General features: G+C 38.5%; 1 protein-coding gene across 9 annotated transcripts in view; it reads right to left on the bottom strand.

The window, feature by feature from the left end:
* The window catches only part of OSBPL9 (oxysterol binding protein like 9), a 160770-nt gene that overhangs the window by 56731 nt on the left and 86051 nt on the right, over positions 1-17988 (bottom strand). For 6 of the 9 annotated variants that reach the window (XM_025420091.3, XM_025420090.3, XM_025420088.3 and 3 more), the window contains one exon: positions 13137-13213. In XM_025420091.3, coding sequence (XP_025275876.1) covers positions 13137-13213 — 77 coding nt within the window. Of the gene's footprint in view, positions 1-1840; positions 2008-2305; positions 2324-13136; positions 13214-17988 lie in introns of those variants that run through there. The other 3 variants (XM_025420094.3, XM_035699075.2, XM_025420093.3) reach the window with 3 other exon arrangements.

Below are 17988 nucleotides of genomic sequence, written 5' to 3' on the forward strand. Positions count from 1 at the left end.
CTAGGTGAGAGATGATGAGGGCCTGAATTAAAGTATTATCCTGTGGAAAAAAAGAGGACAAATTGAAGAGATACTAACAAGGCAAATTTAACAGGATCTGGTGATTGGACCTGGAAAATAAGAGTAATGGAAAATAGCTTTAAATGACTAATTGCCTATGTATAGTGAAACTTCAATTAATTAAAATATTTAGGGAGAAATACATGGTTTAATTATATTTTCAGGCTAACAGCTATTTTTTCAAACATAATCTGTTTAAATCTTTACTGAAAAATCTTTCTAAACGCAATCTGTAGGCTAACCACAGTAATCATTAAAACTGTCTTTTTTTCTATAGAATCCCCATAAACATCAGTTATCACTCCACACTACGAAGTCTAGACACTGATAGAACTTGACATATCCCAGGGGATACCTAGAATTTGCATTTCAGAATAAAAGCCTGATATTATCTTTCTCAAGTACTAGACTGCAAACCATGTAACTATGGGATTTTCCAACCAACAGAATATGGCTCGATCACAATGCTTTTTCCCGCCTGAGCCAAACTTAAATGCTCCGCTCATCATCTTAGCATTTGGGGATGGCTGGGTAGTTAAGATTACTACTGAATATAATATTTTTACATTAAAAAAAATCCCAACCAAAACTTCAGAAACATCAAAATGCATGTGACCTACAGCCCCTTTGCAGGCTAGTATTTATTGAGGGGCACTTCAAGCATAATGCCATCTCTGTCAAAAACTCAGGACAGTCGGGAAACAGATCTGGCTTCTCTGTGGTATTTCTTATTTTTCATTTAAGCTCTCAGACTTTTAGTCTTTTGGTAGTTTATTATCTTCCCTGAGCTGGGAAAGGTAATATAGTATTTTAATTTGTTTCTTGCTGGGCTGCACACAAAAGGAAAGTTTTAAAAAAAATTTTTTAAGACAATGAGAGACATCGATACTATTCATTAAAAGGGTTTTTTATTTAGTTCAATACAGGCAATGTTCTGAAAGATGATTCACAGACAATGGACGAGAATTTCCAAGTTAAATTTCACTACAAAAGCTCTGAAAGCCAACTGCATCCCTAAATATCTCTGCTGATAACCGGGAGAAATAATTACTCGATTTGTTTTTAATTTCCTGAACACAGCTAAATGTAAACAATTTAAATTGACAAGCGAAACGAAAGGTTACTTCAAATTAGCAGAAAGTTTTCTGGTTCAATACATTTGTCACTCTTTCCTAATAAAAATACTTGGAAGTACAGTATGAATGCTGAAAAAAATACATGCCTGATACATGCTTCCTGGACTATTCATTATACTCAACTTCCCATAACTGAGCTGTGCTTAGAACCTATACCTTCCCCTGCAGTTTTTATGAGAACCTCACACTATTCCAAAGTTTTCAATATTTTTTTTGCACAAACTGCTCAAGAAGTGTAAAACCATCCCCCTCCCCACGCAAGCTCACGAATGGCACCTATAATTATTTCACACAAAAAGCTACTGGGCCAGCCTGAAACACACAGTGCCAAAAACAAAACAAAATGTTTGGCCTGAAACTGAAGACTCTATTAATGGGCAACTGATCAAAATTAAGCTTTCACATTACGAGAAAGCTTAACTTTTGTATTTATGGCTCGGGACCGCTTTCGAAAAAGAAAATGAGAAAAAAGAGGAGGAGTCAGTCTTGCCCTGTGGTTTGGCGGCGAACGACCCCCGTGGCCCGGGGCCCGGCCTCCAGCGCATCCCGGCCGGAGAGGGCAGCTCCCCGGGGAGCAGGGCCCGGGCGCCGGGGCGCCGGGACTCGGGGGGCGGCCCCTTTCCCAGACCCCGGGGTCTACTCACTCCGCAAGTGGCCAGCAAGAAAGCCATCCGCCAAGGCCCCGCCCTCTGTGCCTCCGCGGGGCGCCGGGCCGCGTCCACGCACCCCCGCCTGCCCCTCCGGCCGAGTCCCCCGCCGCGGGGCAGTCCACCAGTCCACCCACTGGGGCACGGCCGGCCCGGGGGCCCCCCGCCCGCCCCGCCCGCCGGCTCTGGAGGCCGCACCGATTGGCCGCGCCTGGCGGCTCCTGGCAAAGAAACCGCTGGCGATTGGCCACCGGTCACCTGCTGGAAACGAGGTGAGCGACGGACGATTGGCCGTTAGGACAATTTTGGGTGGAGAGGAGGGCGGGGCAGGCCCCCCGCGGAGGGCGCGGCTCCCCGCTCCCCCGCTCCCGGCTCCCCGCTCCGGGATTCCCGCTGCCGGCCCCTCGCACCCCGGATCCCCGCCCCCCGGATCCCCACACCCCGGGTCCCCCGGGCTCTCACCTTGGGGGCTGTGCGCCGAGCACCCACGGAGCACCCACGGCCGCGCCACCACCCACGCTTCGGGAGCTGCGGCCGCTGCTCGCCGAGCTCACCCCCCGGGAAGGGCGGGCCTTGCTCGAGGGGGCTCGGCTGGGCCTCAGGTCTTCAGCCTCGGGAATCCCCGGAACTCGGCGGCTGGGGAAGCACGCATCGCGGACTACTTGCTTCCCTACATCCACCGACTTCTAGCTCGCTGTCCCTAGAATTTGGGCAGCTGTGGGACCAAGTTTCACCTCCATAACTGCTTTTGCTTCCTTCCGGAAAGTTGTCTGTGTCGCGTGGCGGGGGGCGCAGGCGACGGGGGAGGATACTTTCTCCAGGAAAGCAAAGCTCCGGGGCCTTGTTCATCAGTCCGGGGAACTTCGGGGCTTTGCTGCTACCCACAGCTATATAAGGAATGTAGGTGGCTTGTGAAGATGCTTCAAGAAACCAAATGGCATAACTACAAATTAGACCAAAAGTTCGGACTTAGCAGGACTTTGACAGAGTCATCCAAAATGCAGGGAATCACAGACATAAATAATTAACTTACTGCTCTGCAGGACAATCTCATTTTCTTTCTCTTACTGTTTTTCCTTCTGGTTATATATCTGCAACTCTACTATATTCTTAAGCATCTAATTTTTGTAGCTCCTTTGGCTCAAGTTGGGATCCCGGGATCCCGGGATGGAGTCCCGCATCAGGCTCCCCCTGGGGAGCCTGCTTCTCCCTCTGCCTATGTCTCTACCTATCTCTGGGTCTCTCATGAATAAATGAATAAATCTTTTTTAAAAAATCTAGTACACTGTCATTTTTGACAGAATAGTGTAAATAGTAGAGTCCCAGTAAAATTTTAGTAGACCGAAGTATCATTAGTGTTCTTATTAATAGGTTTAAGTGTTAAGATTGGGGTAACAGCAATAGAGTATATGATGGTCTCAATACAACTGAGTCTTCCCCAATTGCATATATAAAACTCTAGGTTCTAGTTACTCATTAAAAAGATCACAGCTACAGTCCGAAGTCTACCCTCCTACAGTTTCATGCTAGAGATAACTATTTCTTACAGATGCATAGTTCTCATTTTCCTATAATGTGCATTAAAAAATGTAGCATTTTACACGATACAAGGCAACTTTACACATTTTATCCCAAGAAACTACAGGACTAAAAAAAAAAAAGAAAAGAAACTACAGGACTTCTCTGCGTCTCTCTATGTGTCTCTCAAGAATAAATAAAATCTTACACACACACACAAGTTAAAATCAAAACCAACACAAGTTGCCAAATTTGGTTGGAAGTATATAGCTCCTTGCCACAAGATGAGTGAGATGGCTTTATATTCTGTAATTACTCTTCATTTTAATCACCTCCACTTTTATGCCCTCTAACTTTACATTAAGAAGTTAACAAATGAGAACTATGTGTTTATCCCTAAAAAGGGATGTGGGAGGGCAGCCTGGGTGGCTCAGCGTTTTAGCACCGCCTTCAGCCCAGGGCCTGATCCTGGAGACCCTGGATGGAGTCCCAAGTCAGGCTCCCGGCATGGAGCCTGCTTCTCTCTCTGCCTCTCTCTCTCTCTGTCTCTCATGAATAAGTAAAAAATCTTAAAAAAAAAAAAAAAAAAAAACAGAAAGAAAGAGTGTGGGAAATGCTTTTGCTTTTATTTTATGCACTTCTACATAGCTACAAATTTTTTAGAAGCATGACTTATATCATTACCATAGTTTTTAAAACTTCAATCCTCATGATTTTTATTTTCTACTTGATACTAGCCTGAGCTCTGTAAAGACAAGGACAACATGTTATTTATTCACAATTTATATCCTCTATAACTAGTATAGCACATGGGTCATATCAAATACACCTAATTATTTACCAAAAGCATTACTTTTTGTATTCTCCATATGTTCTGAATTAAGCATGCACTACTTTTTTATTTAAACTTTATTTTTATACAGAGAAGGCAGGAAATATAAATTCTAAAAGATATCCATAAATATAAGTTCTAAAAGATGTACAGTTAAGATAAATTTCTGGCAGTTAAAGAAATAACCTTTAGCAGCTATACAACTGGACCATTTGTTCTTATGCTTCCCAAGAGCTCTAGATAGATGAGCCACCACTAGGACAAGAGAACTGAATTAAAAAAAAAAAAAAAAAATGAATCCTAGGGGCATCTGGGTGGCTCAGTGGTTGAGCATCTACCTTTGGCCCAGGTCATGATCCTGGGGTCCTGGGATCGAGTCCTGCAGTGGGCTCCCTGCAGGGAGCCTGCTTCCCTCTCTACCTATATGTCTGCCTCTGTGTGTCCATCATGAATAAATAAATAAAATCTTTTTTAAAAAATGAGTCCTAGAATCCTAAATTCCAATTTAGGAGCCAGAAATTCATCTGCCCTCAGTAATAGCAATAACAACTTTTAGGGGAATTTTCCTTTGTTACAGAAAACCCAAGTATCTGGCTACTTCTCCATACCATTTTACCTATGGAAAAGGTGACACATCTATATGGCAATCATTTTCTTGGGGAAACAAAGCACTTCAAGGGAGAAAAACAAAACACATCTGTTTTTCTACATGATACAAAAACAAAATCTAAGGTGGCAAAAGAAACAATACAATGTTATCAAATAGATATTTATACATTGAAAAATTGAAATATATGTTCAAAACGCTAATCTTCAGTGAAATAGCTTAACAGTCAAGAATAGTATTCAGGGATCCCTGGGTGGCGCAGAGGTTCGGCGCCTGCCTTTGGCCCAGGGCGCGATCCTGGAGACCCGGGATCGAATCCCACGTCGGGCTCCCGGTGCATGGAGCCTGCTTCTCCCTCTGCCTGTGTCTCTGCCTCTCTCTCTCTCTCTCTCTCTCTCTCTCTGTGTGTGACTATCATAAATAAATAAATAAATAAAAAAAGAATAGTATTCAAAAGATTTCTATTATTTTTAGTTACCCAGTTACAGACATGAGCCATTACAGAAAAGAGGGTGGAATTAAGGTATCCTAATACTAAAGATTAATTTTTCAGTTACTATCCAAAATTATACCTAATTACTAAATTTGTATTTGTCTATAACAAAAGTTTGGCATATATGTAATTAACAGAAGTATCTAATTTGGAAAAAAAAGGCTTCAAAATGGCACCATTATTTTTTTCAGCTTCAATAATGATTTGCAATCTGCATTGTATCACATTTCCTTTATGAATAATGATGTTTTACTCACTGATTCAGTGGCATTTCTGGTGAAGTTTCTACCAGCCCTCTCTAGTTTCCCCTCAGCCATATTCTTACACAAAGTATCATGTCCTTTCTCTCTAAGGGCTTGAGATCAAAGCCAATGAACAGTGAATGTAAAGGGCAAAAATTAGAAAATTACAGGACACTGTCAATGAAATGTGAATTTGATAACCACCTAAGATAGAGTCTACAGTGGCCTACATAAACTTATATATATGGGCAGCCCCAGTGGTTTGGCGCCGCCTGCAACCTATGGTGTGATCCTGGGAAACCGGGATCAAGTCCCGTATCAGGCTCCCTGCATGGAGCCTGCTTCTCCCTCTGCCTGTGTCTCTGCCTCTTTCTCTCTGTCTATGAATAAATAAATAAAATCTTTAAAAAAAATAAACTTATATATAGATAAGGACAATTATAACCCAACTTCTTGACCCATACAGCAACCACAGAAGCCATTTAGTGTAAATCAGCTAAGTTATAGCAAAAAAGCAAAAAAATGTAAAAGTCTCTACTACTCAATTAGTATAAATCCACAAGAAGGTTTTTAAATTGGGATCTAGGGCAGCCTGGGTGGCTCAGGAGTTTAGCGCCACCTTCAGCCCAGGGCGTGATCCTGGAGACTCGGAATCGAGTCCCATGTCGGGCTCCTTGCGTGGAGCCTGCTTTTCCCTCTGCTTGTGTCTCTGCCTCTCTCTCTCTCTCTCTCTCTCTCTGTGTCTCTCATGAATAAATAAATAAAATATAAATAAATAAATAAATAAATAAATAAATAGGTATCTACCATAATCTTTTACATTTTCATTTTTGATAACCTATAGAAATCTGTATAACTACACATTGAATCATTCCAGGAACAACCTTAAATCCAAGTGGTGCCAAGATATTTCATTGCCAATTTTTGTTTATGATCAAGTTGGCACCAAGTACTACTACTTGTCACGGAAGAGCCTTGGCCATGAAAGTGCACATGTGTGAGGTAAAGGCCAAATAACCCCATACGATGTGATGTACAAATGAAGATTTCCCAGTAGTCAGAGAAAAGTGGCAAGATGACAGTCATCACAATCCACAGTACTGTACTCGTATTAAACTTAAAAAGGGGGATCCCTGCGTGGCGCAGCGGTTTGGCGCCTGCCTTTGGCCCAGGGTGCGATCCTGAAGACCCGGGATCGAATCCCACGTCGGGCTCCCGGTGCATGGAGCCTGCTTCTCCCTCTGCCTATGTCTCTCCCTCTCTCTCTCTGTGTATGTGTGACTATCATAAATAAAAAATAAAAAATTAAATAAAAAATTAAAAAAAAAACTTATAAAGGATCTATACCCTGGGGTGCCTGGGTGGCTCAGTCAATTAAACTTCTGCCTTCAGCTCAGGTCATGATCTCAGGGTCCTGGAATCGAGCCCCATATCAGGCTCCCTGCTCAGTGGGGAGTCTGCTTCTCCTTCTGCTCCTCACCCCCTGCTTAAGCTGTCTCTCAAATAAAATAAAATAATAGAACTCTAAAAAACAAAAATCTATACCCTAACAGTTGGTACCATTTTCGAATTATGAGTAGTGACCCATTTTTATAGGCAATATCATTTATCACATTAAATAAATGTCAATTTAGATTTTATTGCTTTGTGGATTTTTATTTTAAAGACTTTATTTATTTATGAGAGGCACATAGAGAGAGGCAGAGATATAGGCAGAGGCTCCCTGTGGGGAGCCTGATGTGACACTTGATCCTAGGACCTGAGATCACGACCTGAGCCAAAGGCAGACACTCAACCACTGAGCCACCAGATGCCCCTATTGCTTTGTGTTTTATTTGTATTTCACTTGCAATTTTCTTTTGGATATAAGTTTAGTTCTATAAAATTTTAAATTTAAGAAGTTTATACCTAGTTTTGGTTTCCCACATTAAATAACATGATATATATAATACTTACACTGGAATCCTGGGCTTGCAAGAGTTTTTTTCTAAAATAGGTCCAGGTTTACACAACTTTTTTACGTCTATGTATGATATCCAGGTAAGCTGCTACGTATGATTCACTATATACTTTGTCTAATATCAGAGGATACTGTAAAACCTACAGAATGTAGCATCCTATCTTTTTCCAATGATCAATCCCATTGCTTGACAATCTCTCAGCATTTAGTTCATACTAAAGCTTACTGGGGCAAATAAAGAATCTGAAAGGTTTCCTTTCATTAATCAGTATCATCAAATATCCACTGAAGACTTCTTACAGGCTACAAAGAACAAATTAAGAAGCTCAACAGCCCCTCTTACCCCTCCTACTTTAGCTGGGTGTAAATATGTGAAAAGATAACACAAGCTAACATACAAGCTTAGAATGACTACTGGAAGCTCAACTTCCATAGGAGTTGAAAGGAGAGAAGATTTTAGTAGTCGTCTCCCATCCTCAGACTATCTTAATTGCAATTTTAAGATACCCACAAACAGGGTGTGCCTGGGTGGCTGAGTCAGTTAAGCATCTGACTCTTGGTTTCAACTCAGGTCATAATCTCATGGGTCCTGCGATAGAACCCTGCACCAGGTTCTATACTCAGCCTGGAGTTTGCTTGAAAGATTCTCTCCCTCTGCCCCTCCCCCAATGCGTGTATCTCTCAAAAAATTAAAAAAATAAATCTTAAGATACCCACAGAGGAGCTAGAACAACAGGAAAAGAAATGAGGAAAGATGGAAGGAAAGGAAAAAAGTACAAGAGATGCTCTAGATGAATTTACTGTTAATCAGAATGGAAGGAAGAATAGAATACTCCTGAGTACTTTCTACATACAAGGTATAATGTACTAGATATATTAAAACATCTTAACATAGCTACTTGACTGAAGTTTTATACTTACTATTAAAGATCAGCTAAGGTTTAAAAGAGGTTTAAAAGAATTAAATACTTATCCCATAGTATACATCTAGTAAGAAGGTAGAGCCAAGACCCAAGTCCTGGTCAGCCTGGCTCCAAATATTTTCTACTGTAATATACCACTTCTTAAACCATATTCAGAAGGTTAGACAGGGATTGTTGGGCTTTGCACAAGTCTATGTGAGAAATACTATTAAAAAGATAGGTTTTCTCTCACCTCATGAAACTTATAATCTTTTTTTTTTGAAACTTATAAGCTTAAATGGGAAATGAGTTATATAATAAATGTATTATTATAAGAGATAATGCATGTAAAGTCCATGCAGTTCCTGGTACGTAAAAGTGCTCAAATATTACTTGCTACCATTATTATTACATACTAGAATGTTATATGGGTTACACAGAAGGGGAAATTATAACAGAGGTTAAAGAGGTAAGAGACTACTTTTATTATAGTGGTAAGAAAGAGATGAAATGAAGAGGTAATATGTGCACTAGTTCTTGAATGACTGTAATTAATCTTACAGAGGCAAATTTGCGGAATAGGGATGGTGAGGACTTAGAGAGACTGGCAAGACAAATTCAGGAATATTATGTGGGCACTAGAAATAGCACTATGCAACTTACATGACAGTCAAAGTGAACATCAAAGAAGTATGAGCGATCCTATTAAAAAGGCAAGACCACACACACACACACACACACACACACACACACACCCATCGGGTTTGGCAGGTTAGAAGTTATTACCTTTCAAAATTCAGTGGCTCAGAGAATTACACTGTCATTAACAGAAACAGAAAAATGATGGGCACCTAGGTGGCTTAGTCAGTAAAGTACCTGCCTTCAGTTCAGGTCCTTATCCCTACGACTATGGAATCGAGCCCCACTTCAGGCTCCCTGATCAGCTGGGAGTCTGCTTCTTTTCCCTCTCCTTCTGCCCATGCTCCTGCTCATGCTCCTGCTCTCCCCCTCTCACTCACTCTCTCTCTCAAATAAATCTTTAGAAAAGAAAAAAAGAAAGAAAGAAATGGAAAAATGAAATAAAGAGACAGGTTTGAGGAAGAAAGATGACAGGCTCAGTTTTAGCCATGTTGAGGTTGAGTTCCAGGGAACCACCTAACTGGAAAATCCAAAAGGAAAGAATGTGAGACTAAAGCTAAATATGAAAAGATATATACAAAGAAGAGGAGTGGTGTGGGAAGGAAGGAAGAGTTACTTACACAGAAGTTTTAGCTGAATCCATGAAAATTTTAAGGGCTACTGGAGAAAGAGGGAGTAAAGTCATAATCTCAAAGGAAACATCACACCGTCACGAGTATGGGTATTATATTTAACTCTGGTTAAGTAAGAATGATTTTCTTTGAAATATGCAAAGCAGAGAAAGTAAATATAGGTGAAATCACTAAGAACTACTGAAGTAAAGACCTTTTTCTTAAAAAAAAAATACCTTTTTCTATAAAGAAGGAAGCAGGCTGTATTAAATATTAAACATTAATGAAAAATATTCCACTGTGGGGATTTAACTGAAAATCAAGGAGTCAATAAAAAGACTGTTAAATAGCTATAGAAATCCAATTAAAGTCAGACAAAATTTAGACTGTGATATTATCATCTCAATACTCTGATATTAATTATATTAATTTAAATAATAATTATATTAATTATATTTCATTATATATTATATACATTATATATTATAATATATTAATTATATATTACAATATATTAATTATATTAATATTCTGATATTAATAAACTGTGATATACCATCTCAATATTATGATCTCTAATAGTACTAGAAGCAGAGAAACCAGACAATGGGGGCCCTGGGGAATGGAAGCTAGAATGGTACACATCCAGAGACAACAAATTCTAAGGGTGATGGTAAAATCAGTGTTGAAGAAGCAAACATGAGATCTACACTGGAGGATGACATAGGCTAAACTAGAAAGGTATTAAATGGCCAGGAAAAATGGAGAAGTAGAGCTCAGACCAAAATGAGAGAAGGAAAAAAAAAATGAGAGAAGAAAAGTTCAGAAGTAAAGTGGTAGGGGGTGAAGGTAAGAAAACTGTAGTTGAAGAGAAAATACTTTTAAATTCAGTATTTTGGAGGTAATGGGGCCCTCAGTAATGACAAGGCCAAAGTATAGTTTAATGGCTAAAGCAAAGATGAAATTCAATGGAAAAGGAAGACATGTAAATGCCTTATCCCATGCCCATTTGGCAGAGAGCTCCATGAGCACCTACTCCACAGTGCCTAATAGAACAATACACATCTCAAAGTACTCGATAAACAGCAATGGAAAAGCAACCGATACACCATCTGTTTCTTTGTTCATTCTTTCAATTATTTCTTCATCTAACAGTTACTGAGCCCTCTTTAGAATGTCAAGTACTGAAAATGGAAATGATGATGAGAGTAGTATCATTAGTAACAATAACCAACATTTGTCAAGTTTTCACTATAGCTAGGAACGATTTCAACAAATTTGCACTTAACTCATTTAATCTTCAAAACAACTCTATAAAGGTAGGTATTTTTATTATCTTCATTTTATAGATGAAGATATGGGAACTCAGACTAAGTTCAATGTAAAAAGTTGAATGTATATGGCGGCACTGGGATATAGACCAAGACATTTGGGCTCCAGAGTCAAGTTCTTTGTCATACTTCACTATATCTGGGAGGAAAATCTTTACTTTTTTTGCCAATCAAATTAACATTTAATTACATAGTTCTAGATGTCCTATCTTCTGCATACATTAACTTTAGGAAAAATTCATACAAAGATTCTCTTGAATTACATGTTTTTTAAATATCAAAGCTACCGGAGCCTAAGATTTTAAAATTTTCTTTTCCTGCTATTTTCTCTGAGCAAAAGCTCAAAAATTCCAAAATTGTATCAGATTAGGTACCCAACCTTAAGGAATCTGCATCCTAATTGGGGAGGTTGGAGTTACACATACTTTAAAAGAGAAACAAAAAGAATATGATAGGGACTTAGTGAATCGAACTGGGCTTTGAAGAAAAGGGGTGGTATACAAAGGCAGAGTGGAAACAGATGACACCTCAGAAAGAGAGAACATGATGAGCAAGAAGGTGGAGACCAGAAATGAAAAGATGGGTTCAGAGGAAAGTAAGTAAACAACAACACTCTAGTAAAAAGCTGATGGAGAGATATAATGGTAGAAATGACTAGAAAGGCAAGTTGAGAACAGATCACAGAAAGACTTGAATGTCAGTCTCACCAACCATGGAGGGAATCTCAACTGCCCCATTCAGTCTAATTCTTTCCCGCCCAACCCCCACCCCAGGCTAATAGGGTTCTTGAAACACTTATCATCATACTGAATCACAAATTTGCTGAAATGATGCCACATTCATTTATAAAACAGACTAAATTACAAAGACACCTTTAGAAATTACGAAGTTGCTTTTAAAAAACATAGCTAAAGAGTAACTTACAGATCTCCTAGTTTAACTCCATATTAATTTCTTATATTCTCTTAATAACCACATCCTTGAATAATGTTTTTTAAGCCTCTATTTGAACACTTTCAAGTCATGAGGAGTTCACCATCTTGTATGACCTGGGATGCCCTATACCACACCTTGTCTAATCAAGCCAATTCCTGGTACAGGACAAAAAGTAGAGAAAAGGAGTTATAAAATGTCAGTTTTGTACAACTCAATCCTATCAATTAAAATAATTAAAACAAAATCCCCCAATGCCACAATATAAGCTATTTTGTTGAAAAATAAACGTGGAAAACTATCTTCAGTATGATAGAGTAGACATTTGTTGTTTTTGTCTCTCAGTATCATCTTTTTCCCTATTCTGACTTTGCTTGGTGGGTAACATCTTCTACCCTATCAGCAAAGTGTTTCTGGTGAAGCAAATAACATCCCAGTTCCAGGAATGGAACATATGACTGTAAAATTGTGATTGGTCAGGATTTAGATAATGGCTGAAGCTAAGGTAATCAGCACTAATCCTATTAGTCCTATCATGGTTCAGAAAGAACAATAGTCTTCCGTGGGCTTGGAGCTCCTACAGTATTCTCCTAATAGTACGTTATACATCTCAACAATAAGAGGCTGAAATTGCTGCAACCATCTTAATACCACAAAAAGAACCTATCTAAAAATACAGCCACCCTAGAAGAAAGAAGGCCTAGAAATAGAAATGGTGGTTCTGGGTCCTAATGACATTATTGAAGTGCCTACTTCAAATCTCTGCCAGATTTACTTTTTTCTTAAACTAGTTTGTTGGTTTTTTTCCTATTACTTTCATCCCAAAGAGTCCTGCCTAACACATATGGTAACTGCCAATAAATCCTATAACAAGAACAGTAGGTCAACCTCTCAGCACTTATCTACTATCATGCATTGCTATGTAATTTGGTTATATCAATAACCAACTATAAATACTAAATTTCAAAATGATCTGGCACATTTTAACATAGCATTTCACATTCAATATTGCCTTACACTGTCTTATTTTTTATAAAAATCAGTATTTTACCCTATAGAAAGCAGAAGAAAATGACTATAACTTTATAACACTATAAAGGCAAGAATAAGCAATTCAGAAATAAGAAGTTTTCATTATATCATATCACAGTTATTTTTAGAAGCAGAAAATAAACAACAAAAAAAACCCTAATGAACTATCCAGAAGACAAGTAAAGACTCTTACTTGAAGCTGAAGAGTATGTCGAAGAATTGTTTCTTCTAAGGCATGGATCCACTTCTCTCGCTCATCAGCATCACGAGCTAGAATAAAAGATTATAAAAATTAAAACATTAATTCCTATTCTCTTACTTCATGTTTGAAAATAAAAATTTTAAACCTCAGTACTAATTTGAAAGGTTTTTAGTCATGCCATTTTCTTAACACATTCACTTTCCTATCCTTTCTAAACATGCAATTCTACTTGCAGCAATTTACAACAAAGGAAATAATTATGCTCAATAATATGCAAGCTACTTTCTCAATAAGAACAACCAGAAAACCTGGAATAATTATTTAAAAATATCTGGTTGAAAAAATATATATAAATAAATAAAAATAAATAAAAATAAATAAAAATATCTGGTTGAGGACAATAGAAAACAACAAGGTAGAAAAGAATTAACAAGCCAAAATCTAGAAGACAAACTTCTACAAGATAAGCCTCATATTAAAGACACTTTTCTCATGAGGAATATAAATTCCAGGAGAAGACATTCACTAAAGAAAACTTGAAAAAGTATCTCCATGCGTACCTGGATAATGTCTGATAGAAGGTGGTAAGCAGGAAAGAACAGAGCAACAAAAATAATAAGCACACAAAACTTTAAGAAACCTAGGAATAAACCTAGCCAAAGAGGTGAAAGACGGGTATTCTGAAAACTACAAAACGCAGATGAAAGAAACTGAAAAGGACACAAATAATGGAAAGACATTCCATGCTCATGGACTAGAAGAACAAATGTCATTAAAATGTCTATACTACCCAAACCAATTTACACATTTAATGTAATCTCTATCGAAGTACCATATACAGGGCGCCTAGGTGGTTCAGTTGGCTGAGTTTCTACCTTCAGCTCAGGTCATGATCCCACAGTCCTGGGATGGAACCCCACATTGGGGGAGCGGGGAATTTCCTTGCTCAGCAGGGAGCCTGCTTCTCCCTCTCCTCCTTGCTTTACTATCTTGGTCTCTATCTCTGTGTCTGTCTCTCAAATAAATAAATAAAATCTTTTTTTAAAAAATACAAGCATTTTTCAGAGTTAGAACAAACCATTCTAAAATGTGTATGGAACCATGAGAGACCCGAAATAGCCAAAGCAACCTTGAAAAAAGCAAAGCAAAGCTGGCATCACAATTCCAGCCTTCTCGTTATATTACAAAGCTGTGGTCATCAAAATAATATGGTACTGCCACAAAAATAGACACACAGATCAATGGAACAGAAAACTCAGAAATGAACCCACAACCATATGGTCAATTAATCTTTGACAAAGCAGTAAAGAATACTCAATTGAAAAATATAGTCTCTTTAACAAAGAGTGTTGGGAAAACTGGACAGGAACATACAAAAGAATGAAGTTGGACCACTTTGTTACACCATACACAAAAATAAATTCAAAATGGATGAAAGCCTAAATGTGAGAAAAGAAACCATCAAAATCCTAGAGGAGAACACAGGCAATAACCTCTTTCTGACTAGAAATGTCTCCTGAGGCAAAGGAAACAAAAGGAAAAATTTAACTATTAAGACTTCATCAAAATAAAAGCTTCTGCACAGTGAAGGAAACAATGAGCACAACTAAGAGGCAACCTATGGAATGGGAGAAGATATTTGCAAATGACATACCTGACCAAGGGCTAGTATCCAAAATATATAAACAAAGAATTTATACAACTCAATACCCAAAAACAATCCAACTAAAAAGTGAGAAGATGTGAATAGACATTTTTCCAAAGAAGACATACAGATGGCCAACAGACACATGAAAAGTTGCAATATCCCTCATCATCAGGGAAATAGCAATCAAAACCACAAGGACATATCACCTCACATCTGTCAGAATGGCTATAATCAACAAAACAAGAAACAACAGGTGTTGGCGAGGATATGGAGAGAGGGCTGCAAAGTAGTGCAGCCACTCTGGAAACACTATGTCGGTTGCTCAAAAAGTTAAAAATAGAACTACCCTAGGACCTAGCAGTTGCATTACCAGATACTACAAAAATACGGATTCAAAGCAATACATGCACCTCAATGTTTATAGCAGCATTATCTACAATAGCCAAACTATAGAAAAAGCCCAAGTGTCTATGGATTGATGAATGGATAAAGAAGATGTGAGATACACACACACACACAATGAAATATTACTCAGCCATAAAAAAGAATGAAATCTTGCCATTTGCAAGGACACAGATGGAGCTAGTATGTATTATGCTAAGCGAAATACATCAGTCAGAGAAAGACAAATACCATATGATTTCACTCACATGTAGCATGAAACAAAACAAAAAACATACAGAATAAAAGAGAGGGAAACCAAGATACAGACTCGTAACTACAGAGAACAAATTGATGGTTGCCAGAAGTCAGGTGGGTAGGGGGACAGGGGAAACAGGTGATGGGGATTAAGGAGTACAATTGTGATGAGCATCAGCTACTGAACGGAAGTGCTGAATCCCTAAATTGTACACTTGAAACTACTATTATACTGTATGTTAACTAACTGGAATTTAATAAAAACTTGAAAAAATTATTTAAAAAATGATAAGCACATAGGCAAACTAAATGAATACTAACTACATAAAATAATATCTTGTGAGGTTGTGAAAAAATACATATAAAACTAAATATAAAACAACTGCAAATAGATTGGGAAAGAGAAAACAGAGTTAAAGAATTCTAAGGTTCTGTATTGTTTAGGAAGAAGATAAAACTACCAATTGACATCAGATTTTAGCAGCTACAGGATTTGTTATAATTTTTAGAGTGATCACTAAAAGGTTACATGTTTAACTTCCAACATAATAAATTTAAAAATTCAATAATGAAAAAAAAATCCAAAACCTGACAAGAAAGAAAGAAGAAATAATATACAAGACAAAAAGAAAATATATGGTAAACTGATACATTTTTAACCCTAAAATAACAATTATTAAATTAAATGTAGATGAAGTATGTAAATGTTCCAATTAAAGAAGGGAGGGACACCTGGTTGGCTCCATCAGTTAGGCGCCCAACTCCTGATTTCAGCTCAGGTCATGATCTTGGGGTGGAAAGACTGAGCCCCACATGGCAGCTGTGTGTGTGGAGCCTGCTTGAGATTGCTCTCCTTTTCCCTTTGCCTCCTTCCCCCCTCCCTCAAATAAATAAAATAAATGAAGAAGAAAGAAGAAAGAAGAAAGAAGGAGGAGGAGGAAGGAGGAGGGATGAAGGAGGAGGAGGAGGAGAAAGAAGAGGAGTTCAGAGATGACTGGGTGGCTCAGTTAGTTAGCATCAGACTTTTGGGTTTTGGCTCAGGTCATGATCTCATGGTCTGGGATCAAATCCCACAACCAGCTCCACTCTCATACAGAGTCTCATTGTCCCTATCCCCTCTCCCTCTGCTCCTTCCCCTCACTTAGCATGTGCGTGCACTCTCTCAATAAACAAAACCTTTTAAAAAAGGGGTTTTAAATAATATTTTATGATGCATACAAGAGACGATTACTAAATAAAAGGTTACAGAAATATTAATAATAAGAGTATAAAAAAAAAGACCATTAAAAAAAGAAAAAGGGGGCAGCCCGGGTGGCTCAGCGGTTTAGCACTGCCTTCAGCCCAGGGCCTGATCCCATGTCAGGCTCCCTGCATGGAGCCTGCTTCTGCCTCTGCCTGTGTCTCTGCCTCTCTCTCTCTCTCTCTCTGTCTCTCATGAATAAATAGATAAAATCTTAAAAAAAAAAAAGAAAAAGAAAAAGAAAAAGATCATAGAAACACTAACTCCAAAAAAGCTATTATTAAAATTACATAAAACAAGCTTTACCAGAAAATCAAGAGGCTCACTTTGCAAATAAAGAGGTTCAAGCTATCAAGAAAATATAAATTTCTATGTAGCTAATAATATGGATTCAAGAAATACATGTATGTGGCAAAAAGTTATAGAATATAAGGAAAAATAGACAAAATACCACAATTACAGTGGCAAATTTTGATACATCTCATTCGTTAACCAATTAGATGAAGAAGAGAAAAAATGAGTAAGAATCTAGAAGATATGAACAATCCCTGATATAAACGTGGTCTAATGGGCATACATAGAACACTGTACAAATATGAAACAGAGATGTTTTTCAAGCACACACAGAACATTTCTAAAAACTGACCATATAATGAACCCTAAAATAATTCTCAACAATTTTTAAAGGGTTGAAATCATACAAAACATACTTATAGTGAAAATATAAGCTAGAAATCAATTATAGAAGTGTAAATTAGGGCAGCCCCGGTGGTGCAGCGGTTTGGTGCCACTTGCAGCCTGGGGTGTGATCCTGGAGACCCAGGATCGAGTCCCACATCGGGCTCCCTTCATGGAGCCTGCTTCTCCCTCTGTCTGTGTCTCTGCCTCTCTCTCTGTGTCTATGAATAAATGAATAAAATCTTAAAAAAAAAAAAAAAAGAAGAAGAAGAAGAAGTGTAAATTAGAAAAAATTCAGGGGTGCCTGGGTGACTAGGTCAGTCAAGCGTCTGCCTTCAGCTCAGGTCAGGATCCCAAGGTCCTGAGATCGAGCCCCACATCAGGCTCCCTGCTCAGTGGGGAGCCTACTTCTCCCTCTCCCTCTGCTGCCCCCCTTGCTTGTGCTCTCACTTGCTCTGTCAAATAAATAAAATCTTTTAAAAATATAGTCTGATGTTTGGGGCAATGAAAATACTACTAGATAATCCACTGGTCAAAGAAAAATATCTCACCAGACATTAGAAAATGTTTAGAGACACTTGGATGGCTTAGTCAGTTAAATCTCTGCCCAGGGTCCTGGGATCAAGGCTCACATGGGG

This window comes from Canis lupus, chromosome 15 (genome assembly GCF_003254725.2).
Source record: "Canis lupus dingo isolate Sandy chromosome 15, ASM325472v2, whole genome shotgun sequence".
NCBI classification, from domain to species: domain Eukaryota; kingdom Metazoa; phylum Chordata; class Mammalia; order Carnivora; family Canidae; genus Canis; species Canis lupus.